The sequence below is a fragment of the Octopus bimaculoides genome, chromosome 5, assembly GCF_046866305.1.
Source record: "Octopus bimaculoides isolate indiv1 chromosome 5, ASM4686630v1, whole genome shotgun sequence".
Lineage (NCBI taxonomy): Eukaryota > Metazoa > Mollusca > Cephalopoda > Octopoda > Octopodidae > Octopus > Octopus bimaculoides.
Window position 1 is genome coordinate 19,441,626 of NC_142932.1, and position 13,423 is coordinate 19,455,048.

At 32.5% G+C, this 13,423-nt stretch overlaps 1 protein-coding gene across 6 annotated transcripts in view; it reads left to right on the forward strand.

Annotated features, from left to right (window-relative positions):
* LOC106883122 (inter alpha-trypsin inhibitor, heavy chain 4) overlaps positions 1-12,040 on the forward strand; it is a 46,174-nt gene extending 34,134 nt beyond the window's left edge. For 3 of the 6 annotated variants that reach the window (XM_089352025.1, XM_089352026.1, XM_089352024.1), the window contains 10 exons: positions 151-168; positions 665-694; positions 2,682-2,699; positions 4,235-4,252; positions 4,873-4,890; positions 5,139-5,156; positions 7,735-7,818; positions 8,743-8,847; positions 10,181-10,465; positions 11,496-12,040. In XM_089352025.1, coding sequence (XP_089208151.1) covers positions 151-168; positions 665-694; positions 2,682-2,699; positions 4,235-4,252; positions 4,873-4,890; positions 5,139-5,156; positions 7,735-7,818; positions 8,743-8,847; positions 10,181-10,465; positions 11,496-11,629 — 728 coding nt within the window. In that variant the 3' untranslated portion in view covers positions 11,630-12,040. The remainder of the gene's footprint in view (positions 1-150; positions 169-664; positions 695-2,681; positions 2,700-4,234; positions 4,253-4,872; positions 4,891-5,138; positions 5,157-7,734; positions 7,819-8,742; positions 8,848-10,180; positions 10,466-11,495) is intronic. The other 3 variants (XM_089352027.1, XM_089352028.1, XM_089352029.1) reach the window with 2 other exon arrangements.
* The last annotated feature ends 1,383 nt before the right edge of the window (positions 12,041-13,423 follow it).

Genomic DNA, 13,423 nt, shown 5'->3' on the forward strand with positions numbered 1-13,423 from the left:
TGTGTGCATGTACGTATGTATATTTGTTTGTGTGTGTGTATATGTGTGTGTATGTCTATGTGTGTGTCCAATATATTCATATATATATAATACCACTTTCTAATGCTGAATACTTTTATTCAATTAATGTATATTTTTTGTTGTTTTTAGGTCTTAATGGCATGCGCCGTAAGTAGAAATAGTTTATATATACCTCTGTAAAAATAGCATGAGAAATATATAAACAAATTTGAACAATCTTAATTTTAACGTCAATTATAGACAATGCTAGAAACTTTGTTTAATTTTTTTCAAGAGAAAAGTGCTTTCCTATTTGTGATCATTACAATAACTGTTGACTCTGAATTCTGCTCCAAGTTAGCTTTTTCAATTGCATTATTGCAATATTTGTAACATCAGTTTTAAAGTAGAAATCACCCAGAATTAACTAATTACGTTCCAATATGTTTAAACTGCCAAATCCTGTTTTTTAAAAGCACAATTTTTTATCAAAATTTTTAAATATGTTAAAGAAGTAATGACAATTCCCTTTCTCATATTGTAATTTATATTTGAAAGAAAATGTTAGAAATATTTCCTTTCAGAAATTATAAATAAACCAAAGAAATATATATTTAATAACTACGTGATTTATATGTATATCATTCTTTATTATTTTTTTTAGCCCATGATATACCCTTTGATTCTTCACGCAGTATGTAACTATTTAAGTTATTTCCAATTGCATTTCCTAGTTTAAAATAGTTGGTTTAAGATTTTAATCTACATTAGCGATTCTATATGACATTATAGCTATATAAGTTGACATAAAAGAACTGTCATTTTTTGCCCGGACACTCTCTATAAATTTGAGTCTGTCAGTTTGAGTGTGTGTGTGTGTGTGTGTGTGTGTGTGTGTGTGTGTGTGTGTGTGTGTGTGTGTGTGTGTGTGTGTGTGTGTGTGTGTAATGTTACTACTACTACTACTACTACTTATACGAATGATAACAACAATATTGATAATAACAGCCATAGATTAGAACAAGCTACAGAAAGTATCTCAATAATAGACTTAAGGTTGACCCTCACGAAATATGATGTGGGCAAATCCCCCGGTGATGATAACGTGTGAAAATTTATGGCGGCCCTCATCACTCCCATACACTGTCCATCCAGGGCTTAACAATTATTTAAAGGACCTCGGTGTAGGCAGCAGAGTTAACTCTAAGGATTTGTGGAAAAAAGTAACGAGGCATTACATGTCCTTCATTCCTGACAACCCCTAAAACCATGACAGTTGCAGGAAATTTTGTAAGCATAACACTTGGAACTTCAAAATGGTCTGCACATAACCATCTGTCATTTCTTCTGTTAACTTTTTGATCTTGATCGGTCAAGAAAAACCTAATCGAATCTTCTTCTGTTGGATTTTTCAGTTTGTTTAAGAGGCTTTTAGATCTGATATAGCGACTTTCTTTTGCTATTTCTGACAAATTGACATTCTCCCATCATATAAGACATATCTGAATTCTTCGTGGAAAACGTTTCTGACTGTTCCTGCTGACACATGGAGATCTTTTGCAATTGACCCCATGGAATTTCTGGGATTGTAATCAATGATCTGTTGGACTTGCTGGATGAATTCAGGTGTTCTGATGATTTCAGAGCATTTAGAATGCTTTTTATGATTTTATACTGATGATACAATTCCATCTTTTAGTCTCTAGACGTATTAATTATAATTAAAAAATGTTAACTTCTTTCCTTTCAGAAATGAACGAAAGAAATATATTTTAATAGCTTCTTAGTTTATATATATATATATATATATATATATATATATATATATATAAGATAAACAAGAGTGAAAATACTACAGAAAGCTTGTGTTACATGGATAAAGTATATATTTACATCGTTATGTCAGAAAAATGTTATAAAATTTTGGGTATAGAAACATTGTATTTGGAGAAATGACCGGTTTCGTGTTTTCTTTACAAATTTCTCTACCTGTATCGTAACATGCCTTCGCTCAAGTGTCAGAATTGACTAAGCACGTCCTATTTTGTTAAAACAGCGATTTACATTTCTTAATGCACAACTTTTGCTATCGACGAATTAATCATCATAAAAAAAAACTTTACATTTTTCTCCTTTGAAACCTTCCATTCCACCTTTCCGGTGAAGCGCTATGGTCAAAGCGTCAAAAATTCTTTTTACTGAGCGTGAAACAAATACATTCCTTGAGCACGTCCTCCTGTTGTGTGTTGATGTGCGTGTGTGTGTGTGTGTATGTATGTGTGTGCGCCTGTTTGTGTGCGCCTGTGTGTGTGCGCCTGTGTGTGTGTATGTATGGCTATATGTTTATACATGTATTTGTGCATGTGTGTGTAATATATATATATGTGTATGCATCAATGTATGTGTATGTATATATATATATATATATGTGTGTGTGTGTGTGTGTGTGTGTGTGTGTGTGTGTTTGTGTGTGTGTGTGTGTGTTTGTGTGTGTGTGTGTGTGTGTGCGTGCGTGCGTGCGTATGTGTTTATGTACGTATGTATATTTGTGTATGAGCGTGTATGTGTGTATATGTGTGTATATGTGTGTGTCCAATATATTCATTTATATATATATATGATACCTCTTTCTTATGCTGAATACTTTTATTCAATTAATGTATATTTTTTGTTGCTTTTAGATCATCACGTCATGCGTGGTAGGTACAAATATTTTATATATACCTCTGTAAAAATAGCATGAAAAATATATAAACAAACTTTGAACAATCTTAATTTTAACGTCAATTATAGACAATGCTAGAGACATTGTTACATTTTTTTTCAAGAGAAAAGTGCTTTCCTATTTGTGATCATTACAATAACTGCTGACTCTGAATTCTGCTGCAAGTTAGCTTTTTCAATTGCATTATTGTAATATTCGTAACATCCATTTTAATATAGAAATCAACCACAATTAATTAATTTAACTCTCATATGTTTAAACTATCAAATCCTGTTTCTAAAAGGACACTTTTTATCAAACGTCTTGTGTATGTTATATATATATATATATATATATATATATATTATATATGTACATACTGAGCAAAGGTTACAAGTGATAGGGCTAATAGTTTTGTGCATTGGCACTTATCAAACAGTAGTTAAAATGCAGGTTAGGGTTAGGGTTAGGGATAGGGTTAGTTGTTATCAGAGGTCAATAATTTTCTTGCCTTTCTCTCCGTATACTGGAGTCCTGCAAGACTCCAATTGATTCACTGGTCAACCAGAATTCACTACGCACGTCCTAATATGTTAAAACAGCGATGTACATTTCTTCATGCACATCTTTTGTTATCGACGAATTAATCATCATAAAAAAAAACATTACATTTTTCTTCTTTGAAACCTTCCATTCCACATTTCCGGTGAAGCGCTATGGTCAAAACGTCAAAAATTCTTTTTATTGAGCGTCAAACAAATGCATTCTTTGAGCACGTCCTCCTGTTGTGTGTTGATGTGCGTGCGTGCGTGTGTGTGTGTGTGTGTATGCGCCTGTGTGTACGCGCCTGTGTGTATGTATGTATGCCTATATGTTTATACATGTATCTGTGCATGTGTGTGTGTAACATATATATGTGTATGCATCAATGTATGTGTATATATATATATATATATATATATATATAGTCCAGATCCAGAAGGAAAGAAGGTAGAATCCAAAAGTTGGTAGTGTGTGATGAGAGGAGACAGGATTAGCTGGTGCGACCACGTGAGCGTGTATTATATGTGGGAGATTATACAAAAAATAACAACAGACGAGGACAGGTGGTGTATTATGATTGACCGTTGACTGAACACTATTCAATTTTTTTTCTCCGTGTTTTTCTCCTTGTCTCCGTATTCTTTCTGTTGAAGAGCGTAGCTCGAAACGTCAAAGACTTTCCGTATTCCCGAGCGTCATACTAATATATACTTTTGTTATTTACACCACCTGTCCTCGTCTGTTGTTATTTTTTGTATAATCTCCCATATATATATATATATATACGTGTGTGTGTGTGTGTCTGTGTGTGTGTGTGTGTGCGTGCGTATGTGTTTATGTACGTATGTATATTTGTGTGTATGTGTGTATGTGTGTGTATATGTGTGTGTCCAATATATTCATATATATATATATATATATATATATGATACCATTTTTTATGCTGAATACATTCATTAATTAATGTATATTTTTTGTTGTTTTTAGGTCATCACGTCATGCGTGGTAGGTACAAATATTTTATATATACCTCTGTAAAAATAGCATGAAAAATATGTAAACAAACTTTGAATAATCTTAATTTTAACGTCAATTACACACAATGCTAGAAACATTGTTTGATTTTTTTCAAGAGAGAAGTACTTTCCTATTTGTGATCATTACAATAACTGCTGTCTCTAATTTTCTGCTGCAAGTTAGCTTTTTCAATTGCATTATTGTAATATTCGTAACATCCATTTTAATGGAGAAATCAACCACAATTAACTAATTACGTTCTCGTATGTTTAAACTGTCAAATCCTGTTTTTTAAAAGCACACTTTTTTTATCAAATGTCTTGAGTATATATATATATATATATATATATACATATATATATTATATACATACAGAGCAAAAGTTACAAATGATGCAAGGGCTAATAGTTTTGTGCTGCATTGCCACTTATCAAACACAAGTTAAAATGCAGGTTAGGGTTAGAGATAGGGTTAGTTGTTTGTGTGTGTGTGTGTGTGCGTGTGTGTGCCTTTGTGTGTGTGTCTCCAATATATTCATATATATATAATACCACTTTTTTATGCTGAATACTTTTATTCAATTAATGTATATTTTTTTTTGTTTTTAGGTCATAACAACAAGCGCGGTAGGTAGAAATATTTTATATATACCTCTGTAAAAATAGCATGAAAAATATATAAACAAACTTTGAACAATCTTAATTGTGTGTGTGTGTGTGTGTGTGTGTGTGTGTGTGTGTGTGTGTGTGTGTGTGTGTGTGTGTGTGTGTGTGTGTGTGTGTGTGTGTCTTATATATTCATATATATATATAATACCACTTTCTTATACTGAATACTTTTATTCAATTATTGTATATTTTTTGTTGTTTTTTAGGTAATCACGGCATGCGCGGTAAGTAGAATTATTTTATATATACCTCTGTAAAAATATCATGAAAAATATGTAAACAAACTTCGAACAATCTTAATTTTAACGTCATTTACACACAATGCTAGAAACATTGTTTGATTTTTTTCAAGAGAGAAGTACTTTCCTATTTGTGATCATTACAATAACTGCTGACTCTGAATTCTGCTGCAAGTTAGCTTTTTCAATTGCATTATTGTAATATTCGTAACATTCATTTTAATGTAGAAATCAACCACAATTAACTAATTGGGAATATCTAAGGCAGCAGTTTTAGCATGGGTTTATTATTATTATTATTATTATTATTATTGTTTTTGTTGTTGTTGTTATTGTTGTTGTTGTTAGTAGTAGTAGTAGTAGTAGTAGTAGTAGTAGCAGCAGCAGCAGAAGCAGTAGCCACAGTTTGTTTGTTGCTATAGTTTTTAGTTGTTGATATTGTAAAAGCGGATTCCTTCGAGGCCAATTTTGCCTTTCATCCTTTCGGGGTCGATAAATTAAGTACCACTTGAGTACTGGGGTCAATGTAATTGACTTACCCCTCCCCGAAGTTGTTTCCCTTTTGCCAAAAATTTGAAACCAATATCATAAAGGCGGTTGACTGGTAGAATCATCAAAACTTCAGAAAAGTGCTTAGCGGTATTTACGTCCAGCCTTTACATTCTGAGTTCAAGTCCCACCGAAGTTAACTTTACCATGTAATCATTGACTAATGTAGTTGGCATTGTGCCTAAATTTTAAGCGCTTATTAACATTGGAAACATAAATACCTACGTTTTAGTGAAAGCTACTCGGAGGATGATTAATAACTTTATATTCTTAAGAGATGATCTCATCTGGTATTTTGAGCTTTCAATCAGATAGTATTTGTAGTGAAAATTTTTGTATTTTTAGATAAATCTATGGAGATAAAATATCGAAGTAAAATTTTTGATGAAAATATTAATAACCAGAATGTAAAAATTATTGAACTCAAGAAGCTCACGCATAATCATTTGTGTCAAGCAAAAAAAATGAAAAATTATGTGAATTTTAAGAGGAACAATATTCTGAGATAATATAGAGAGATAAACAGAAATTACTAATTATTCATCTATTTTAGCTTCTTAATTTGCAATAGCTTGTCGGTTTTTCTTATTCACTATAACTAGTTACTAGGTCGTCAAGTATGAAATTTGTAGAAAAGTAAAAAAAAGTTTTATAGATACAAGGAATAGTTTTATTCATCAAAGTATGCACCCATATTGTCAATACATTTTGCCATTTCCGCGGTAGCTTGTCCAGCCCAGAACTGTAAAAGTCTGGCAATCTAGAGTCAATAAATTCTTGGAAGGCCTGTTTTACAGCATCGTCGGAATTAATTTTTTTTTCCTATCAAAAGTTATCTTGAAGAAGTGGTAGTGAGTGGGGGCAAGATTAGGTGAGAATGGTGGATGATGGAGAACCTCCAACTCCAACTCTTGTAGTTTCGCCAATGTCATTTTTGCGAAGTGTGGTCTGGCGTTGTCTTGCAATAAAATAGGAGTGAATCTGTTGACTAATCTAGGCTGGGTTTGTTTTTTTTTTTTGTAAGTTTCTGCATCATTTAGTCTAGTTGGTTACAGTATACTTCGGCCGGAATTGATGAGCCAAGTAATGAAATCATAAAGGATCAAACCTGCACCAGACCACCAAACACACACCATCAGCTTCTTTTGATGAATTTTGCTTTTTGGATTGTGTTTTGGTGGCTCGTCTTTGCCCAACCATTGTGCTGAACGTTTACGCTTGTTGTACTGGGTCCATTTCTCATCACATGTTACAATTCGCTTCGAAAATGATTCCTTTTTGTGACGAGAAAGTAGCATAATGCAGGCTTCCAAAATTTGATATGTTTCTTATTTTCATTGAGTTCATGTGAAACCCATTTATCCAACTTTTTCACTTTGCCGATTTGAACTAGGTGAGTCAGTATTGTTTGCTTGCTAACACCAAACAACAACGATAAATCACGAGCTCTTTAAGATGGATCTTACTCGACGGTGGCTTTCAGTTCGTCTTTATCTACCTTTGTTTCTGGTCGACAGCGTTGCTCATTTGTGAGGTCAAAGTTACCAGAATGAAATTTTGCAAACCAGTTTGATACTGTCTGCTGTGTAATAACATTTGAATGAAATACACCATTAATATTCCGAGCTGTCTGTGATACTGTATATCCAAGAAAGAACTCATATTTTAAAACTGTACGAATTTCAGACATATCCATCTCTAAACAAAAACAGCAAAAAACGATTTATAAATACTTTATAAAGCGCAAAATAAGTTAGACTAAAGAAATAGATGTATCAGCTTTCTAACAAAAAATAAAGACTGTCAAAATATAATAATGGCGCAAAATGAGCAGCTATCAAAGTTTACCATATACCTTACTACAAATTTCATACTTGACGACCTAATATAATTTAAAAATTACTTTTATTCCTTTCAATATATTTCAAAATTCAGATTATTTTTATTTTTATAATATTGCTTTGCATAATTATTATTTTATCATCCACAATCCTACCGCGGAATTTAACCGCAGTTCTTCCGGCTCTCGGAAAACCTGCAACCACAGGAAAACCTACAACCACAGGAAAACCGCTGCCAATTTTTCCTCATGCTCCTGGTAAGAAAACATGTTACATTTTTAATTATATTTTTCTCAATATTATACGTTTAGCTTTTAGATATATGTTTCATTCTTAATCGTGATACTTCAACCAATATATTTGACTCATTGGCAATGAATGATTTCTAAGAGCTAAATATTAAAACTGTATCAGCAACATTGGTTCTTAGATGTAAAATTCAAAATTGTTCTTCACGTTCCTTTATCATTAATATTGACATATTAATGAGATGAATTTTCTATGTGATTTGTATGGAATGATGACAATATTGCTCAATAGCATCTGCACTATTTTCTTCAAGAACATTTTGTCAAAAGGAAATGTAAACAAAAAAGGTTGTGTTGCCTTTTACGTGCACTCCAATAATCATTCTCCGTTCATTCGATACCAGTTACACAGAGTAGGCCTCTTTTCTTTAGCCATATTATCTAATGAGCTTAATTAATTTCGTTGATTATTTTATTATTATTGCTCTTTCACAAGACTGATATACGTATTTCTTATATAAATATTAACGTCTTTGTTCCATACCAAAGATTTGTTGCCAAATACATTACATAGGTATATAGTACGACCAAGATGGTTAATTATTATTAATTTATAACAAACATATAATTTATTTGTGAAAATTTATATATTAACATCAAAGTATTTAGTTATTAGGAAGCTGAATATACTGTATATAAGATTTTTGTAGAAATTTGCAATCGATTAATCAAATATGAAACAAATCGAGAAAATACTTTTGTTTGAGTAATATAAATGAACGGATTCTTTTGTTTTTAGTATTTCAGCAAGAATTATGCATACCTAAACATGTATATGACTGTGATTTACTTAGTAAAAATACATAAACAGGTTTACATTTGCACGTGATTTGTTTGAAGATTATTTTTGTTTGTTTTACCTTGTCTTTCTAGCCATTGCCTTAAAACCATTAAATTGTAAGTTAGACTTGTGTTTCACTGATAATAGTCTCTGCAGAAACCAAACAAGAATCATGTTTTTGAATGATAAATATGCAAGTAAGTGATTCAATATTGTTTTACATTTATCTAGATATGATTTGCTAATAATGTTTTTTTCCCACAACAGTATGAAATATGTCCTTCATTTTTTTCGAAACATTTACTCGGGTTTCTTTGTTGTTCTGAATCATTTAATTTTTAAAGATAATAGCTTCTATGTTCACCTTACCTTTTGCTTTTTGCTTATTTTAGTCATTACACTACAGCCATGCTAGAATAACCCTTTGAAGAAGTTAGACGAACGAATTGCCTCTAGTACTTACATTTTTCTGTAAAGTCTCGTACTTATTCTATTGATCGATTTTCTCGAACTGCTTTTTACAGAGACATAAATATACCAGCACCGAACGTCAAGCGGTGGTAGGAGACAAACACAACACAAAGACACACAGACTGTGTGTGTGTGTGTGTGTGTGTGTGTGTGTGTGTGTGTGTGTGTGCGTGTGTGCGTGTGTGCGCTCTTTGACAGATATTAAAATATCTGATACCGTTTATCCAGATTAAATTATATAGCGTCACATATTTCAAACTATATAACAGCATACGGTCTGATATATTTGTAAGCAATATTTTCATTATTATGTGCGTTCCATTATTTACATATTTTCGAGATAGTGCTGTTCTCTCAGTATCTATTTCTGTTTCACATGAGACATCTATTCGAACTTAATAACACTTAATGATATTCTCGCGCTTCTCTCCCTGGCTAAAGAAACTAAAATAGATATGTCATTTGTTGGATTAACTCTTACCCAGCTGGTGATCTAATCCTTTAAAACCGAACCAGGATTAATCTATAAAGCATTCACCTAACAGAGAATAAGAGAATAGTGTGTGAGTATGTGTGAGAGAGAGAGAGAGAGAGAGAGAGCTTGTGTGTGTGTGTGTGTGTGTGTGTGTGTGTGTGTGTGCGTGTGCGTGTGCGCGTGTGCGTGTGTGCGTGTGTGCGTGCGTGCGTGTGTGCGTGTGTGGGTGTGTGTGTGTGTGCATGCGTGCGTGCGTGTGTGCGTACGTGCGTAATCACTGTCACACTCTGATGACAGCGAACAAGCCGAAACTTCGAAGACACTGTCGAACTTTCCCGTTCAGTGTGTGTGTGTGTGTGTGTGTGTGTGTGTGTGTGTGTTCTAATTTCAAAGTAGAAAATTACTAAAATATTACATACTTAAATTCTTTAATCTATTTGGAAAATGACTTTTGTATTTTATTTTATATTAATGTAATAAATTTATATATTGTAAAATTCATATTATATATACATGTGTGTATGTGCGTATGCGTTTGCGTGTATATTTGAATGTTAATTTTATATATTGCCTTTATTCTACAGAAATATCTATTTATGGTCATGTGAAGAGGATATCACGCACTAATTGTTTAGAAACTCTTGATAAAGTATTTATAAAAGTGAGAAATAAAATATCTAAATTTACTCCCGAGTATTTTATAATAAAAGGAAGAACCTATAGTACCACTAATAGAAAACAAATTCGTATCACTCTGAAACGTTTCATCCGTTTAAGAATAAATTTTCAGAAAACTATCAACTCTGAAAAATTTATTTCCTTGCATTTGGATCTTTTGAGCAAATTTATTAAACCCAAAGGAATTTTGAGTAAGTAATAGATTTTTTACTAAATGAAATTTTTTGGCTGTATTAGAATAGATTTTATTAGCATGTAAACAGAAGAGAAATAAATGTATGCTTGATTAATGACTAAAAGTTTCTAGATATGTGTTAACAGTTTTACACTGTTAATACAATATTTTAAAGTATTGGGTTGTTCGGAAAGTTCCTGCCAATTTTTAAAGGAAAGAAAAAGGTTAATAAATACTTGCCATTACATTTTTAATCAACCAAATATGAACCATTTTGTTGCACAATGCGTCTCCATCTTTCCTTTAACTTGAAAATAGCATCATTCTAGGATTGAGGTGGTTTCATGGCAAATAAGTCGAAATGTAAGCTACCCAATATTATATTAATTCAATCGGTATATGAAACGTCAGTTGTGCGGAGCAACACACAACTACTTTTTTGTTGTCCATGGAATATTCATTTACTGACTATTTGCGACTTCTACTATTCATCCAATAAACTCCTGTATAATTATTCTTGTAGACCGAATTCCATTTGAAATTATAGCCATTTTTACAAAATATTTTTAGCAAATGAATAAAACATATTTTTATTTAAAACCAAAGTAACCAAATTTTGAATAATATTCGAGGGGCTTCCTGAAAAGTTCCTAGCTTTAAGGGTATCGCAAAAGTTATTTTTGGAGGCCTAAACTTCCGAGTTCTTTTACAGTGCTTAGGAAAACTAAAGGGCCGCTGCAATAAGTGTATGAATTTGAGAGGGGAATATGTTAATTAAAGTCATAATTAACTTCCCCGTATTTCTCTTACCCCAAACCAGAAACTTTTTAGCACCTCCTCGCACAGGAAATGGGTATTTGGTATTTTTTATATATACGTTTTATTTATACGTTTTATTTATATATTTATTAATACATTTATTTAAACATTTATATATAAACAACTAGTCTGTTTTCTGTCTTAAATTCATCTAAAAAAAAACGTTTACGAAGATCCACTGTCTGATGAATATGCATTAATCATTTGTTAATGCGTTTCTATTTTAGGTGACTATACAAAGGTCTTCCAATGTATTGAAAAAGCACCGAACCAGATGGTATTGTCTCACAAAGAAGCTACTTTTAATAAAGTAAATTACAAGACATCAAGTGGAAGTTTATCCCCCTGTTTTACAATGTGAGAGGCAAGAACGAGTTTGATACTGATTTAATGCGAAATAACAATCTACCTTATTAAAATTGTTTTATATAGAAATATATCTGAATTTGATAACATGTATATATATATATATATATATATATATATATATATATTATCTACTATTGGTTACATATTTAGAGATTACATTAAATTGTTTCACATGGATATATTACCTCCAATGATTAATAAAATCATTATAGAACTACTGTACTTAAATATTGTGAGTACATATCTAAAAAGCAGCATATTTTGTTACACGGAAATTGCTACACGGATTTGGAGGACGGTGTACATTTTTCAACAAATGTTTGTTCCTAATCAAATTTGAAGCAGAAAAATATGTACTAGTCACTCACGTTTTCCAGCTAATAAATGTATTTTGAAATTATTATTGTTGCTTCGTTGTTGTTATCACTCATTGGGCCCTTTATTATCAAAGGTATTCTTCATCATCCCAGCTTGTCTTTAAATATCGTACCTCTATGAATATATTATTGAATATGTTCTTTTTTCAGGTTAGTAGAGTGTAATTTGTGAGAAGGTATCTGATTTGTTGAACAGGTGCTCGTCTGCTGAATTGTCACGATTTAGAGTTGTTTTTTAATTAATGTAATATGTTTTCAACCAAACTGACAGCAATAAACTTCCGGTATATAATCTCTTTCTGTCACGACAAAGCTGAAATAGCTTTGTCACCACTTACATCACAAATATTGTATTTTTCTGTTGCACCAATATAACATAGGCTAATATACTAGCAAACCGTTATACGACTGACATAAAAAACATTCATTGACATTGATACTTCATCGATTCTCCCATCAGCTTCTACTGTGATTAAGATCAGACGTATTTCGTATTTACAGTTTTCTGAGATCGATTTATCTCACTCTATATCCATTATCCTAATCCCTACTTTTGAATGTTTGTCCAAATGTAGGAGTTTATTCACTTTCAATGCAGTCCATAAGTTTCCTTCTCATAATATATACATCCGGCTTCTCTTCTCCATACTGAACGCTTTCATTCATCAACGATTGTTCAATTACTTCTCATTCTGCTTTCAGCTTATATCTTCGTTTTATTAAAAGTCATACAAATGGAACGCCACTTCGTGTGATAATTTTCCTTCTCACACGACAGAGACAAAAATGTTAGACTTATCGCCAACCTGTATACGTGCCAACCTTACCAACCTATTAACACATTAAGTTCTAAAATGTTTGTGTCTTACTGCAGTGGCCAATTTCTTGGGAGTATAATCTTTACTCTTTTACTTGTTTCAGAGCAAATCGACCCCAGGACTTATTCTTTGGAAGCCTAATACTTATTCTATCGGTCTCTTTTGCCGAACCGCTAAGTTACGGGGACGTAAACACACCAGCATCGGTTGTCAAGCGATGTTGGGGGGACAAACAGACACACAAACATATACACACACATACACACACGCGCATATATATATACGACGGGATTCTTTCAGTTTCCGTCTACCAAATCCACTCACAAGGCTTTGGTCGGTCCGAGGCTATAGTAGGAGACACTTGCCCAAGGTGCCACGCAGTGGGACTGAACCAGAAACCATGTGGTTGGTAAGCAAGCTACTTACCACACAGCCACACCTACGCCTATCTGAATATCTAATCAAGAAAACCTATAGCAAATCGATCTTACGCATAACGTGCTCTTCCTTCTGGATCTTCAGATACATTGAATTAATTACTCCGAATTTCTCTCATTTCTATTCCAACTATACTGACCATAGATGTGCTTC